This window comes from Corapipo altera, unplaced genomic scaffold (genome assembly GCF_003945725.1).
Source record: "Corapipo altera isolate COAL_440 unplaced genomic scaffold, ASM394572v1 140b, whole genome shotgun sequence".
NCBI lineage: Eukaryota > Metazoa > Chordata > Aves > Passeriformes > Pipridae > Corapipo > Corapipo altera.
In genome coordinates this window covers 882,014-897,060 of record NW_020884956.1, presented here as the reverse complement: position 1 = coordinate 897,060, position 15,047 = coordinate 882,014, and the positions used below count along the sequence as shown (strand labels likewise).

The 15,047-nt window shown below is 39.4% G+C and overlaps 1 protein-coding gene across 3 annotated transcripts; it reads left to right on the top strand.

Moving 5' to 3' along the window:
• Nucleotides 1–42: 42 nt before the first annotated feature.
• On the top strand, nucleotides 43–13,724 carry GPATCH1 (G-patch domain containing 1). 3 transcript variants are annotated; one of them, XM_027663738.1, is made up of 20 exons: nucleotides 43–165; nucleotides 1,145–1,279; nucleotides 1,565–1,650; nucleotides 2,072–2,232; nucleotides 2,587–2,684; nucleotides 2,805–2,863; nucleotides 3,182–3,427; nucleotides 4,220–4,367; nucleotides 5,095–5,174; nucleotides 6,245–6,449; nucleotides 7,029–7,313; nucleotides 8,483–8,661; nucleotides 8,969–9,096; nucleotides 9,363–9,496; nucleotides 9,822–9,991; nucleotides 10,614–10,824; nucleotides 11,508–11,615; nucleotides 11,866–11,987; nucleotides 12,502–12,647; nucleotides 13,412–13,724. In XM_027663738.1, the coding sequence occupies exons 1-20, from the start codon at nucleotides 90–92 to the stop codon at nucleotides 13,431–13,433; spliced, it is 2,799 nt and encodes a 932-aa protein (XP_027519539.1). In that variant the 5' UTR covers nucleotides 43–89; the 3' UTR covers nucleotides 13,434–13,724. The 3 variants fall into 3 exon arrangements, with proteins under 3 accessions (XP_027519539.1, XP_027519540.1, XP_027519538.1); XM_027663739.1 differs by having other exon boundaries at nucleotides 8,480–8,661; nucleotides 10,617–10,824; XM_027663737.1 differs by having other exon boundaries at nucleotides 8,480–8,661.
• Nucleotides 13,725–15,047: the final 1,323 nt, after the last annotated feature.

Sequence of the window (15,047 nt, the reverse complement as noted above, 5' to 3'; positions counted from 1 at the left end):
TGTTCCCGGGATGGCATTCCGTGTGTTCCCGTTGGCTCCGCCCCCCGCACGTGACGCCGCCGTGTCCCTCTCGGCCACCGTCGGGCAAGATGGCGGCGGGCAGCGACAGCGAGGAGGAGGAGGACCTGGTGAGCTACGGAGCCGCTCTGCAGCCCCTGCAGGAGGGTAAGGACCCTCCCTGCCCCTCCAGCCCTTGTGGCGAGCGCTGCGGAGCGACCCCGCGGGAAGCGCTGCTGTCCCGCAGGGCCCGGGGCCGGTTCGCGGCCGGAGATCCTGCGGCCTTGGCTGTGGGAGCTGTGGCGTGTGGGCCCCGCGCAGACCCGCCTCCCCTTCCTCCCCTGCCTCTCCTGCCTTCTCTTCCTCCCCCTGCTCCCTCTTCCTCCCCCTGCCGCGGCAGCCGTGCTGGCCTGCAGAAAGGTCTGGCTCGGCCTGGGGACGGAGCGGGGAAAGGCTCTGCCGGCACCACACCGGCCGTGCGGGGCTGGGCTGGGCTGGCCCTGCTCTGCGTGGAGCTGGGGGCCAGCCTTTCGTTCTGTCCTTTCCTTAAGCCTCAAAAAAAGAGAAGAAAATAGAGGTCAAATGTAACACTTCAAGCGCACGCAGTTATGCTGATGTGATCGTCCTACACTTATATTCGCATATTCACCTTATATATTCATATATTCACTAGTCCAAGGACTAACTATGGCTGTGAGTCCCAAGTCTGTGCCGCTTTATGCAAGAAATACTGCTTAAAAGGTGTAAATGTTCATGTCAAAACCTATAGCTTTTGTGGTTCATTTCAGTTTTGGACACATCTGATGTGTAATTTCTCAAGTTACTGAAGTGATGAAATCCTCTCAGGGGTCTCACGTACCTAAAAACTAAAAGTGTCCTTTCACAGGAAAAGAACATTGTTCTCAGAACTTATCAGAGTTCAGGGGTTTGATGTGAACACAGTGCTTTTCCTTTAACAGTGTGCATCACCAGTGTATGCAAATAGTTATAGTGGAGTGGAAATAGATGTAAACTGATGCTTTCTACTTCAGGGTGGCCACTGTTTGATCCAGTTCTTACTTGCAAGGAAGAAATGGCTTCTGGAGGGAGTGGAGGGTCACTTCTTCATACAGTGCTGTGTCTTATTTTCTGATGTCTTTGGTTGTAGGTGAACGAATTAAAAAGCCAGTTCCTCTTCAAGAACAGACTGTTAAGGATGCAAAGGGGCGATATCAGCGTTTCCACGGAGCCTTTACTGGTGGCTTTTCTGCTGGTTACTTTAACACCGTTGGCACAAAGGAAGGTTGGATGTTTTTCTGTCTTCTGGGAAGCATTAAATTGAGTCCTATAGTTTGATGTTAGTGAAAACAAACTAACTGTTGTTAAGCATTTTTTTTCCCCCTGCTGTTCCTTACGCTGTAAATAGCTGGAACAGTGTTGCTGAAGTTATTTCCTCTTGAGTTTTTGGACTGGAATTTTACAAATGTTCCTTTGGTGTATCCTTAAGGGGTAAGATTGAAATGTTTGCATTGTTTTCAAACATTGTGCTGCCTTAAGTACCTTACTTAAATATTTACCTCCTTTAAAGGATGGACACCCTCAGCTTTTGTCTCATCACGGCAGAAGAGAGCAGACAGAACCATTCTTGGACCAGAAGACTTCATGGATGAAGAGGTAAATCTGGAAAGGAATAAAAAACTTCTGTAAATAGTTTCCATGACAGCAGGTGTTTCAGGCAGTAAAATTTTCTGAAGAACTTAAATAGCAAAAATTGAAGTAACTTTAAAAGTACTTCTTGTATGCAGTGTTATAGTGCTAGGTCATAAAGACTGTTTCATAGGTTTACTTAAGAAGCTCCTGTAATGTCAATATTAAAAAATAAAACCAGAACTCAACCCTTTCACTTTGTCAGAAAAGGCAAACACTTCTAAAGCTGTTTAAAATATGTCTAGTCAAGTTATTCAAAAAACAACTGTATAAATGACTCAAGAAAATTAGCAGATATGAAGGTCATATCCCTTTCCTTTAGTATTACAGTAAGTAGGAATTTGAGGGGTGTTTAATTTTCTTTTTGCATTTTGTGTGTATTTTCCAGGATCTTAGTGAATTTGGGATAGCACCAAAAGATATTACAACCACAGATGATTTTGCATCCAAAACTAAAGACAGAATAAAAGAGAAAGCCAGACAGATTGCAGGAGTAGTTGCTGCCATTCCAGGAACCACTGCATTTGATGATTTAATAGGACCCTCTAAGTAAGTGAATTTACATAAAGATTAGCCAAACAATTCCTTTTACTTGGAAGTGTTGTGTTTGTTAGAAAAGTAACTTTTGACCACAGTAGTCTGCAAAAGAGACTGGAAGATCTGCAGTGTTGCACTTCCTAAGTGGCCTCCACCTGGATTTCTGTTTTGAATGTGCAGACCTGTACCAGGTAAACATTTACTGGCATGCAGTGTGTGTGAAAATGTTGATACATTCAGATTTGATTTTAGCTGGGGTATAAAAGCAGAAGTTCAAATGTTATATATGTACCTGGTTGATCAATAAATAGTAAAAGTGTTGTTTGAAGTAATTTTGGGGTTTGTTTCCTTTTGTTTTCTTTTTAGAATAACAGTTGGGGTTGAACTGTTACGAAAAATGGGCTGGAAAGAAGGACAAGGAATTGGACCACGAGTCAAAAGAAAGCCATGCAGGCAGAAACCTGGTAAGTTCAGTGAAGTTCCTGAGCTCCTTAGTAGAAAGTTAACATTCACAGACAGATTAGAAAGTTAATTTTAAAACCTTCTTTTATTAATTTAATATGATGCTCTGATGTCTCTTACAGATCCTACAGTGAAAATATATGGTTGTGCCTTACCACCTGGACTGTCTGAGGGTTCTGAGGTATTAAACAAGCAAAAGTTGTTTGTTGACTTATGTAAGAATGTGTGTTAACACAGCAAAAAACTCCTGTAGCTTCTTTAATGTCTTTGAAAGTATTTTAAAATGTAGTTTCGAGTCTTCTTAAAAGCATTCATACATACTGTGCTTAATGTGAAGAAAGGTTTTAGTGTAACTAAGTTTCTTCTTAAGCAGGTGTAGTTCATATATAATTTAGGAATTGCAGACTTTCCCAGGCTCATGTTAACTGAATGGAGTAAAAGCTCAACATACAGCACTTTTAATCATATTTGCTTCCTGTAAACTTTTATTTTGTACAAGGAGGAAGAGGATGAATACCAGCCAGAGAATGTGACCTTTGCCCCAAAAGATGTAATGCCTGTAGATTTGACTCCAAAAGAGAATGTCCATGGACTTGGCTATAAGGGTTTGGATCCCTCACAAGCTTTGTTTGGTGTGTCTGGAAGAGAACACCTGAATCTTTTCACAGGTGGTTCTGAAGAGACAAGCAATTTACTTGGGGATCTGAGACACGGTAAAGGAAGAAAACTGGGTATTACAGGTCAGGTAAGGACAATTTTTAATCCATTTTATTATTAGTGCAGTAAAATATAAATAAATTTTGGGGGTTTTTTAAGTATAAAGCTCCTTGTCATTGCAGGGTTACTGTAAGAAATCTTAAATGTGGGTTGACAGTAGGATTTCTTTAAAACTTGTTTTGAAGATGTGGAAAAATCCTTAGGACTTTCAAATGCTTTCACTTATCAATATTGTTAAAGACAACTGTACAAAATACCTGACTCTGAGTAGCTGGATGGAGAGAAGTCTTGTGTTACTTTGGTTAGAGAAAGTTTATATTCGGTATGTTTTTAGTTTACATTTTTTTGGTCTGTTTTACTTCCAGTAATGCTGTATCTGTTAGCTAGAGAGGTTTTGTGTTGCTCCATGCTATTTGTAGTTCTTATCTAGAAGCAGGGTCACTTTACATTTCTGGGAATTCTCCTTGCTTAATTTCCATGCCAACTGACAATCTTTTTTTTTCCCCTTTTGAGAACTTAACCTGGTCTTAGACAGATTGCAAATGTTATTTTGTGGAACTAGTCTGCTGCCCTCATCCTGTACAGACCAAACATGCCTGCCAGGGGAACAGAATATGTTTGCTTTTGTATTCAGTGAGCTGTTGGGTTTTTTCCACCTCACTTCTCGGGGTGAAACTGTACATTTTTCCCAATGTATATGTATATGTAAACTCTACATTTTATATAGATGAGTAGATATATATGTGGATGTGTTCTGATATGTGACTTTAAAGTATTTGTACATTTCTGAGCTTTCATTTGTATTTAAAATATATTTTAGGCTTTTGGTGTGGGAGCTTTAGAGGAAGAAGACGATGATATTTATGCAACAGACACACTGTCAAAGTATGATACAGTTCTAAAAGATGAGGAACCTGGAGATGGCTTGTATGGCTGGACAGCACCAAAGCAGTATAAATCCAAAAAAAGTGAGAACTGTGGGTCTATCTAAACACCTAGTGTAATCTGGGGGAAAAAATAGCATAATGTAGTCTCTATCTGCCAGATATTTTAGTTTTCAGCCTTGATATCTGAAACTTCAACTAGTCTTCCTTCTGTATTTTAGTGTCCAAATACAGAAATAATTTCTGAAGTCCTGCACTAAACCCAATGTTGGTTAAACCCCCAGATTATATTGTCAAAACATCTACTGCTTTCTGGGGTGCAGAATTCAGTTCCACTGCAGGAAACAAGTGACTGTGAGCAGTGTTTACAAAATATGACCCCATACTTGCAAAGAGAATTTTTTTTTTTAGTGGTACTTTTGTGTTTCAAATAATTTTTGTAAGTTTTATTTTGATACCACTTTGGTTCTGCTGCCACTTTTAAGTGCTTGAAATACTGCAGTGATTTCTAGAGTGTCTGCTCACATTTATTGTGCACATTAATGGCACTGATGGTGTGAGCTGTTCACAGTAGTGACACTGTGGCTTCACTACAAGCCATGTTCACCTCCCAGCAGTCACTGGTAGTAGCTTTTTAGCTGTATAATACTAATCCAGAATCCCTTCATTTTAAATGAAAGACAGTGAAGACAAAGAACCACAATTATGTCCTGTAACAAATCGTGACAAATGGAAAATATTCAGAAAAAAACACCCCTTTTTGCCTAACATACGTGTTTAAATATTTACCAACTCTCTGGTCACTTTGTAGGGCCTGAAAGAGAATTTAAATATATAGGCAAAATCTTGGATGGTTTTTCCTTGGCATCAAAATCATCAATTCCAATCAAGGTAAGCAAATAATGATATTTTTTGTATTAAGAATAACATCAAGAAATTGTCATGTGAGCTGTGTGAACTTTACTGCTGCCCTGTGTTTTTTCTGTTCTTAGAAATGAGTGTTCTGATCAGCAGTAAAGATTGATGAGTGAGCAAAATTATAGCACTGGGGGCTGTTCAATAGGAACCTAAAATCTGTCAGACTCCTTCAGGAATTTAAAACTTTGTCTCTGGTGCTGGCTTTGAACAAATACCTCCCACACTATGTACTGTTATTTGCCATAAAGTTGGGGGAATGGTTTCATTTAACTTCAGAATAAAAAAACTGCATCTTCTGCTCCTGGACCTTTCAGATGTAACATTCAGTTCTCTGTAAAAATCAGGCCTCGTGCTTTGTCCACTTTGCTGTTTTGGTGACAAGTTTATTTGTTAGTCCTGTTCTCAGGTTTGTATCATTTATGCCATATATATTCACATAAATTAGGATGACAAACAGAACTGTATGACATGGTCCCCTTTCTACAGAGGAATATTTGTGTGGTGTATAAAATTGGACTGTATAGGGAGCACAGGGATAACCTTTGAAGTAACAGCCTGAGTGAAGAATATGGGGGAAAATACAGTAAGCACACAAGTACTTAGTAGTACAATTAATTGATTAAATCAAGTGACTTTAGTTTAAAAAAAAACCCCAAAACAAACAAAAAAGCAATACCAAGAGCATTTTCTCAAACAAAAACAGTGCAAATTAAGACTGTTGTTAAGTTTTTTGTTGCTTGATGTGCTTGTTTTCCTCTTTTTTCATAGTCATTACATATTGTCAGTGTTTGTTCCCAGAGTTTGTATTACAATGCCACTTACTGACTGGGTCTAAAAGAATCAGTAGCTTGTAGTATGTAAATTGAGGAATTTTTAGGATGTAAGTCGAGGAATTTTTAGGATGTAAGTTGAGGAATTTTTAGGATGTAAGTCGAGGCATTTTTAGGTTGAGCCACCTTTTTCTGAAGCACGTTCGTAAGTGTTAAATACAAAGTCATCTCTCTCTCTCTCTGAGTGGAATTTTTTGTTCTGTGGCCCCAAAGATTTACCCACCACCTCACCTACCCCGAAATTACAGACCAGTTCATTACTTTCGACCTGTGATAGCAACTGGGAAAGAAAACTCCCATTTACAGAAGACTTTGGAGGAATCCAGCGGGAAGCTCGGGAGTGATCCAGTGCAGCAGAGCAGGCATGCTTTGGATGCAGCTCAGAGGAGGGAACTGCTGGGAGAGACTGGGCTCAAAGGTACTGAGATCTGTGACCACACCTTTGCTTGTGTTTGTGTAACAGTAAAAACTGGCCTTGAACACTTATTTTCTAATATAAACATACCAAATCTAGTTCCCATAGCTGGAATACCATTCCAGTGCTTGGTTTCATCTCAACACTTGAATTGTTGGCGTAGCTGGCTGTATTTTCATTTACTTAAATATTTTAAAGCCAAAAAGTATGTGTTGGATTGTGTTTTGTTGTGCTTGGTTGGGTTTTCCTGTGGCCTTTTATAAATGCAGGAGGCTCTGAGGATTTTTTCTGTAAAATGAGGTTTCACTGAAATACATTCAAATATGTAGCTGTGCCTCACATTTGTGTCTACAATAGTGAACTTTATAAAGTTATATGTAAATATGTGGTAAATAGCATAAAAGATGTAATAGTGGCCAAATTTTTATCCATCTCTGCAATTTTATTTTTTATTTCTGCTTAAGAGCATTTTCTCTGAATGTATACCCATAGTGATAGGGCTTTTTCTTCCACTAAAGTGGAAGAAATAGTTCTAGGAAATTTTCATTTCTGCTTATCTTTTACTGTTCTTTTCTACTTTAGGTCCAGCTCCTTCTGTTTTGGAATATCTGTCTGAGAAAGACAGGGAAAGACTCAAAGAAGTGAAGCAAGCATCTGAACAACAAATGAAAGCAAAACCAGTGGCTCAGCAGCCACAAACCAGATTCCAGCCAGCCCCCCCAGAGGATGCTTCTCCCAAATGGCAAATGCTGTTGGGGGGGCAGTTGGCAAATGCTGGTTCTAGTGACTTCAAACCATTTGCAAGAAATCCAGAAAAACAAAAAAGATACGAAAATTTTGTGAAAAGTCTTAAACAAGGAGAAAAAGGTAAAATATTTCTTGATTAATTATTTTCTTTTTTTTTTCCCTCCCCCTTCCTTTTTTGGTTCCAATGCATTATATGTCCACTGTGAGTTCTCTTCCTGAATTCCACAGTGCCTTGAGGTGAGTTCTTCAGTGCTGTTATTTTTCTGTAAGGCATAAAAAGCTGAAGCAGATCTAGGGAGTTCCTCAGCAGCCTGTCAATATAGATTGCCTTAAAATTAAAAAAAAAAACAAAACCAAAAAGGGGTTGTTTTGTTTTTCAAATTTTTAAGTACAAAGGGACCATTGGAGAAGAAGAAAATGGGCACCAGCAAAATGTCATGGAGGAAAGCATATAGTGACAGATAGAAAACCTGGGTTTGTTATTTTAGTTGTGGTTTGGTTTTTTGGTTTTTGGCTTTTTTTAAATAGTCCTTTTCATTCTATCAAAAAACATTTCCTGATTAGTAACCTCCTCTGGTTATCACAGTGGGACAGGTTACTTGAGCTTTGAACCCGAAGTTCCTCTGTTCAGGACTGGGATTTTCCCTGTGTAAAATTGAGTACCCTCAATTATGACTCTGTTATGGCTGTAAATGCCTCCTTAGTAATAATGATGAAAGTGCAGGAATATTTAAATAACTGGAATGATTAAAGTTCTGTTTTCCTGTAAGAGTGTTTGCTTGGCTGGTGTTATTTCCTCTTCCTTCTGGGAGAAGAAGTGAACCTGCTGCTCTAAGCAGGGTCTGTATTGTTTATATAAAAACCTGTGTCCAAACTCTGTATTTATCAGTGGGCACTTTATATACCAGAAAGCCCCTTAAAGTTACCAAAGCCTAGCCAGGCTTATTCCTTGGTCAACTCTGTTGTGTGTTTTAATTATTTGATAAATCTTTGCATTATACTTTTTGTTTTTAAACACATTAAGTATTCTGAACATTCCTTAGAGGGCAGTGACTAAGGAGTCAGGTTTGCAAGCAAAATTATTTCAAATATCTCTTTTGCATTTGGCAAATGCCATCTTGAAAAACTACCTCCATTTATCAAGGATTAACACAGTTGAGATTAATACTGTCCTTAAGCTAAATACTCATTAAATACTTGCAGGGATGTTTGCTTACTATTTTTCTGTTTCAGAAGTGTTGGAGCTCATAAGCTGTAACCTCTGCTGAGCATTTCTCTCCTTACAGCAGATGCATTGGAGCGTTTTTTGGACCCAAATATGACGGAATGGGAGCGGGGAAGGGAACAGGAGGAGTTCATCCGTGCAGCCGCGTTCTACAGATCCTCCAGTTCCACCCTCTCGTCCAGGTTCACACGGGCCAAGTATGAAGATGACGTTGACAAAGTCGAAGTTCCTCGAGACCAAGAGGTATCTGCTGCTCTTTTGGATACACTGCAGCTGCAGTTGCTGCCTCAACCCTGACTTTCTCCTTCTTTAAAACCCTTCTGTAGATCTGTCACTGTTTGGTTGCCCTTCTGTTGAACCAGCTTTTCGTGTTCAGACATTCAAACATCAGAAGGTGTTGCCCACCTTTGAAAACACTCACTGCATGCAGAATAGTGATCTGTGTAATGGCACTTAAATATTATGTTTCTGTCTCGTTTTAAGTCTTAGAACAGTAATAGTTCTGTAAGTTGTGACTTATTTAGCAGCTGTAAATGTTTGACTTTTTCAGAATGATCTTGATGATAAGGAAACTGCTGTGAAGATGAAGATGTTTGGCAAACTCACAAGAGACAAGTTTGAGTGGCACCCTGATAAGCTGCTGTGTAAAAGATTTAACGTTCGTGATCCGTACCCTGAGTAAGATAATTGATATTTATGGTTTTATGTTGGAAAATTCTCAGTTTTTCGTTTGCTGATGGAAAATCTGGCTTGGTGTTTTCTTCTTGTGTCATAATGTGGTACAGAACTGCCAAGATTTTTATTTGCATCATGGAACATGGTGACCTCTGACAAAACAGCATGCATTTGAGGGACTGCTCTAGGTGTTTCAGCTCATTGTAGATAATTTGAGGCCTTTTGTGTGTTGAAAGCAATAGCCAACAAACATTTTTATTTCCCTCTAGTTCTTCCATAGTTGGTTTACCAAAAGTGAAAAGAGACAAGTATTCTGTGTTTAATTTCTTAACTGTCCCTGAGCCCACCACGTCTGCAACTCAAGCAACAAACAAACAAATCCAGGAGAATAACAGCCTCAACAGTAAGTTTGTTGTTACTTTGTTAATTTAGCTATAAACAAGATAATAGTACAGAAAAGGCATCTTTTTTAAATTAAAAAAACCCCAAACTTTTTTTAATTAAAAACCCTAAATAAAGAAATTGAAAGAAAATTTCTGTGACATCAAACCCGAAGTTAGTGATATAATGCTAGTTTCTTTTACCTAGAAGATTTTTATAGGTCGAATATTCATTAGAAAGATTTAAAAAATGTCAAACTGAAGAAGCAGAGTAATTTAAAATCAAACAGACAATGAAATGCAGGATAATTTGACATGCAACTGATTTGAATGTTTTGGATGTTTTAGAACCAAAGAAACCTTCAAGGTGGGATGTGTCAGATAAAGAAAAGGAGAAAAAAGATTCTATCAGTGAATTCATTAGTCTTGCTAGATCAAAAGCTGATGTTCAGCAGCAGCCACCAGTGCCAGCAACAGAAAAATGTGCAAGTGGGCCAAGTGAAACTCTTCCCACTGAGGTGAGTTTACAAGGTTTGAACCTTGACAACCCAGAAATAAGATTGGGTAATACATGAATTGATTTAATACAGACCAGTTTGCTCAAGAGCCAACTCAAGTGCAGAGGCATGAGATTGTACTCTGAAGAATTTTGAGGTTATAACTCTGAGATGTAAAATGTTTACAGCTTACAAGGACAGCAGGTTTGACTGTACTTGAAGTAGCAGCTTAAGAGGAGAAAAAACGTCGTTCAGCAGACTGGGAACTAAATTGAGTTGCCCTCACTCTGCTCACAGGCAGATTGGAGGAGGGTGCATATTCTGGGGAGGAAGGTGATGTTTTCCTTTTGCTTAAATTTAGTATTATATTATTGAAGTTTGAAATAATGAATTAGATCCCCAAATATTACAAATTCTGTTTTCAACTGTGTAGCAAATCTGCACTCCCATTTACAGGACACTTGCTTAGTTTTGCAGCGTTTCACATCTTTACTGTTTTGGTTCCTCAGGTTGTTTATTCCACAGCTATTGTGATATCTGTAAATATCTGTAAATACCTGCCAGCACGTTTGAAGTTGTTCCTTACCAGAGAGAGATTGTTACTTTCTGTAGTGTTTAAATGCAGTTTGTTCTTGCTGTTTAGCAGGGAGCTAACGAAGGAAAGGATCAGGAAGAAGAAAGCAAACGACCACCCATGGATTTATTTAAGGCCATCTTTGTGAGTTCCTCAGATGAAAAATCATCTTCCTCTGAAGAAGAGAGTGATGAGGAACAGCAACCAACGACTTCAGTAACAGAGTCAGAAACCACCAAGCAAGTTGATAAACCAGACAGTTCTTCCTCTAATGTACAAGGTAGTACCTAATGGATGTTCATTTTTATGCAACATAAAATAAATACCTTGTAAAAGGTTAACTTATGAATCACATACTCTAGGACTGCACTCTTGTGCAGATCATCTGGAATTGGTGGGACTGGGCATGTAGAAAATGTGAATAATACAGCACTGAATAAGGCCTTGCATGTTATAGTGTTGTTTATGTTGCCATTTGTCTTGTGTAGATTTTACAAGCAAAGTGCCCTGTGGAATATGCTTGTTAAACAGTGAGGGGGGAAGAAAACATCTAGTGCTAGAGCATACTTAAAATGGAAATACTTTGTTCACTTCCTGTCACAGTTGGTTCTATTAACATTTAACTTTTAGCCTTTATTAACTTTATGCATCTCGTGGAGTTTTTTATTCATTCTAAGTAACGGAAAAATATTTCTGCGTTAAAAAATAAAAGCAGACAAATGCACTGATAAATTAATAATTGTGTAGTGTAAAAGGCAAACTTTGATCTAAAGGAGGAAAAAAAACCCCACAGTACATTGACATGTTTCAGAATTCCAACTGTCCAGTTGGCCAGAGCATCCATAGAGGTACAGGATTGCTTTATTAAAGATTTTTAGAAAGCCTCCTTTAACTTTCTTCAACACTTGCTGGAAAAAGTGTTTTCTTATTTTCAAGTATAGAATTCTTTGGCTTTTTTCATAGAGAGTGTGGCTGCTGCAGCTGATCCTGGCACTTCTTCGTCTACTTCAAAGCAGGAACTGGATGCAGCAGAGGAATTTGGACCAAAGTTGCCTCCAGCTTTTTCTTCTGGTAGGTTCTGTGAGCTTTTGGAGTGTAAATTCTGCACATTTAATGACATAATTTAAACACAAAGGCATTTAATTACAACAGGGATGTTGCAGTTAGGATTTTTTAGACATTTCATTTCCATTTTAAAGCTTAGGAGTTTTGTTTGTTTGTTTTAACTATCCTGTTAGGTTAAAAGTAATACAGAATGTAATAATCAAATTACTTTTTTTGTCCTTTTTTTTACTGTTTATGCATTTGCTTTGTGCTTTAGGTGCTTGGCAACAGCAAACAGTGGTTCCAGCAAGCTTTCCTGGGCCTAGTAGGAAAGAAAAGCATAGGAAAACAAGAGAGAAACACAAGACAAAGAAAGAACATAAACGCAAAAAAGAAAAGGTATTTTATTTAAAGAAACAGTCTGTTGATTCTTTGATCTGCCAGTCAAAATTTTATTATTATTTATGCCAGGTTGCAGGAAAGACATATACTGGGACTAGAATTTAAGCAACAGAATTTCTTGGGTGTTTTGAAACCAGGAAGTTATCCCACTATGGTGCTACTTTTTCCATATGTACAAGGTGACTACAGACACAGTACTGTGGGTGGGTTAATGTTGTGTGCTGGAGGTGTCAGGCACATTCTGGGAACTGCATTATAATTCTTGGTTTACATACAAATAATAGTAATGAAACTTCTGTTCTAGAGGGGTTTGAGTGCTTAGATGAAATGAAGGGTCTTGGGTTATATTTTCTTTAGCTCAGTCTGAGCAGTGGAAAAGAGTCACTGGTAATTGTTCTGTTTCAGTCAGACTTGGAGTCTACACTGAAATCAACTTTTTTCTGTTGTCAACATCCAGAAAAATCCACGTCTTTCACAAGGAAATAAGGGACTATTTCTCTTCTTTTTACAGAAAAAGAAACATAAGAAGCAGAAAAACAAAGGAAAACACAAGAATAAAAAATCAGAAAAAGACAGCAGCTCAGATACTACAGAGAGCAGTGACAGCCTCAGTGATATGGATACCACAGGCTTGTCACCCAAAGAACTTCTAAGAAGGTAAACAGATAGGTTACTTAAACACTTGCAAATTTTGCAGTGAGTAACTAAAACATCAATTTATTAGTTGTTAAATGCTGCTCACTTCGGTGAGAAAAAATTACAAATGTTAGACATCCTAATCTAGAGGGTAATTAGTTTTAGGATAGAGGCCTCTTAAGGTAAAGGGCACTGAATACAGAGCCTTGTTAGTTAATGGACATTGTCATTAAAGATGACTGATATTTTTGGATTTTGAATTGGAATTAAAAATTGAACAAGTACAGGTAGGGATTCATATTTTTATAACTTTATCTACTTCTCTTTACCTGGAAACATTGAAAGCAACGTTGTCTGCTAAGATTCAATTCAAATAGATCCATCTGACCTAATGGCAAAGTGGTTGGGGTCGAGGTGTGCAGTGGAATGGACGTGTGCCAATGGGAAAACTGGCATTTGAATGGACTGTGCCTTCCATTCCTTTGCAACTGAGAGTCAGTTATGTACTGGTGTTTTCTTATTAAAAAACAAACTACTGCTTGGATTTCTGAATAGCTAAAATATGGTTTTATGCATTTTGCACAAAACAAACTTCTTTGTTCAGGCAGTTGTCTTGGAAATCTTCACATCTGCATGTCTCACATCACTGAGAAAATGTTTTTATCTCATATACTCAGATCTCTCTCTTAAACTAAGATTTAAGAGACTTCTCAAGTAATGAGATGTTCTTAATGTTGCATGTTACTGTTCAGAGTGACCTTTTCCTTTTTCTTTTTCCTTTTTAGATTAAAACAACTCCAGTATTGAAGAAGCCCCTTGCTTTCCTCAGTGCTGTGTGACTCGATCTCAAATGTTTGATCTCCTCCATGATGGTAGATCAGTGGTGTATAATGTGAAGCACTATAGATACAGTATTCATATTGAATTTCTTCTAAAGTATATGTGCATATGTTTTATTTTGTGATGTTTCATGTGTTCAAAATGTATGGATTATAGAACATTGAAAAGACCCCTTTCTGGGCAGCATAATCTGAAATACCACAGGCTCTGTTTTAATTCATTAAACAAAGCATTTTAATAAACTTAAATGTTGTTAAAGAATGGTGATATTCTTATATGCCTAGGACCTCTAGGAGAGTCTGAGTTAAGAAGCTAAAAACCAAAGCAATGTAAAATTTGTATTGGGTGCAAGTATTTTTAATGAAGCTAATGCAGAATTTCACGTTGCAGTTTTACAGTATCTGTCTGTGTTTAGAGTTATTTTTACCTGTCCAAATTGTATGTAGCATTTACTGTAACAGCTGTAAACCACTGAACTTTCATAGAATAGGCTGAGTTAGAAGGGATTCATCAGGATCATCTAGTCCAACTCCTGGCCCTGTGCAGGACATTTGTGTCATTTTGACACAAATTATTAAGGCTAATGTGCTACAAGATTAATACTATGATTAAAATCTGCCTTATTTTATGTAGTTACAAAGAAAACTGTTTATGGCACTCTTCATCCCCAGTTGCCATATTGTAGAACAGAACCACAGAGAAAGGTTGGAAAGACCTCTGAGATCACTGAGTCCAACGTGTGACCCAACCCCCCCTTGTCACCCAGCCCATGGCACTGATGCCACATCCAGTCTGTCCTTAAACACCTCCAGGGACAGGGACTCCACCCCCTCCCTGGGCAGCCCCTTCCAATGGCTGAGCACTCTCTCGGTAAAAAATTTCTGCCTAATACCCAATCTAAACTTCCCCTGGGGCAGCTTGAGCCTGTGCCCTCTTGTCCTACTGCTGGTGGCCTTCAAGCAGAGCCCGACCCCCCCAGCTCCCCCCTCCTGCCAGGTGGTTGTAGAGAGTGAGGAGGTCTCCCCTGAGCCTCTTCCTCTCCAGGCTGAGCCCACCCAGCTCCCTCAGCCTCTCCTCACAGCACTTGTGCTCCAGTCCCTTAACCATGGACCTCGCTGCTCTTCTCTGGACCTGCTCCAGCCCCTCAATGCCCTTCCTGAGCTGAGGGCCCAGAACTGGACACAGCACTCCAGGGGTGGCCTCACCAGTGCCCAGTCCAGGGGCAGAATCACCTCCCTGGTCCTGCTGCCACACTGTTCCTGAGCCAGGCCAGGATCCATTGGCCTTCTTGGCCACCTGGGCACACTGGCTCATGTTCAGTATGAACTCTGAAATAATACTGACCTGCCTGATGGCAGTGGGGAGCAGCTGTGGGGACAGACTGCTGCCAAAACCAGCCCTGGCACATGCTGAGGGTGCAGGAAGGCTGGGGAGGGCGGGCAGGCTGGTGCAAGCTGAGCTCTGTGCCCGGGGGTGGTCACAGGGCTCTGGGCCGAGGGTTGGAAAGCTCTCTTGTTGCTTTGTGTGTGTAATGCACGTGAGAGCTGGGGTTTGTTAGCTCTGCTCACACCAACACATGTT

Coding starts and splice junctions, on each gene's coding strand:
- GPATCH1 (XM_027663737.1), top strand. CDS start 90: ATGGCGGCGGGCAGCGACAGCGAGGAGGAGGAGGACCTGGTGAGCTAC. Junction 4,368..5,094: donor GCAGTATAAATCCAAAAAAA/GTGAGAACTGTG, acceptor GTCACTTTGTAG/GGCCTGAAAGAGAATTTAAA. Junction 11,616..11,865: donor GCCTCCAGCTTTTTCTTCTG/GTAGGTTCTGTG, acceptor TTTGTGCTTTAG/GTGCTTGGCAACAGCAAACA.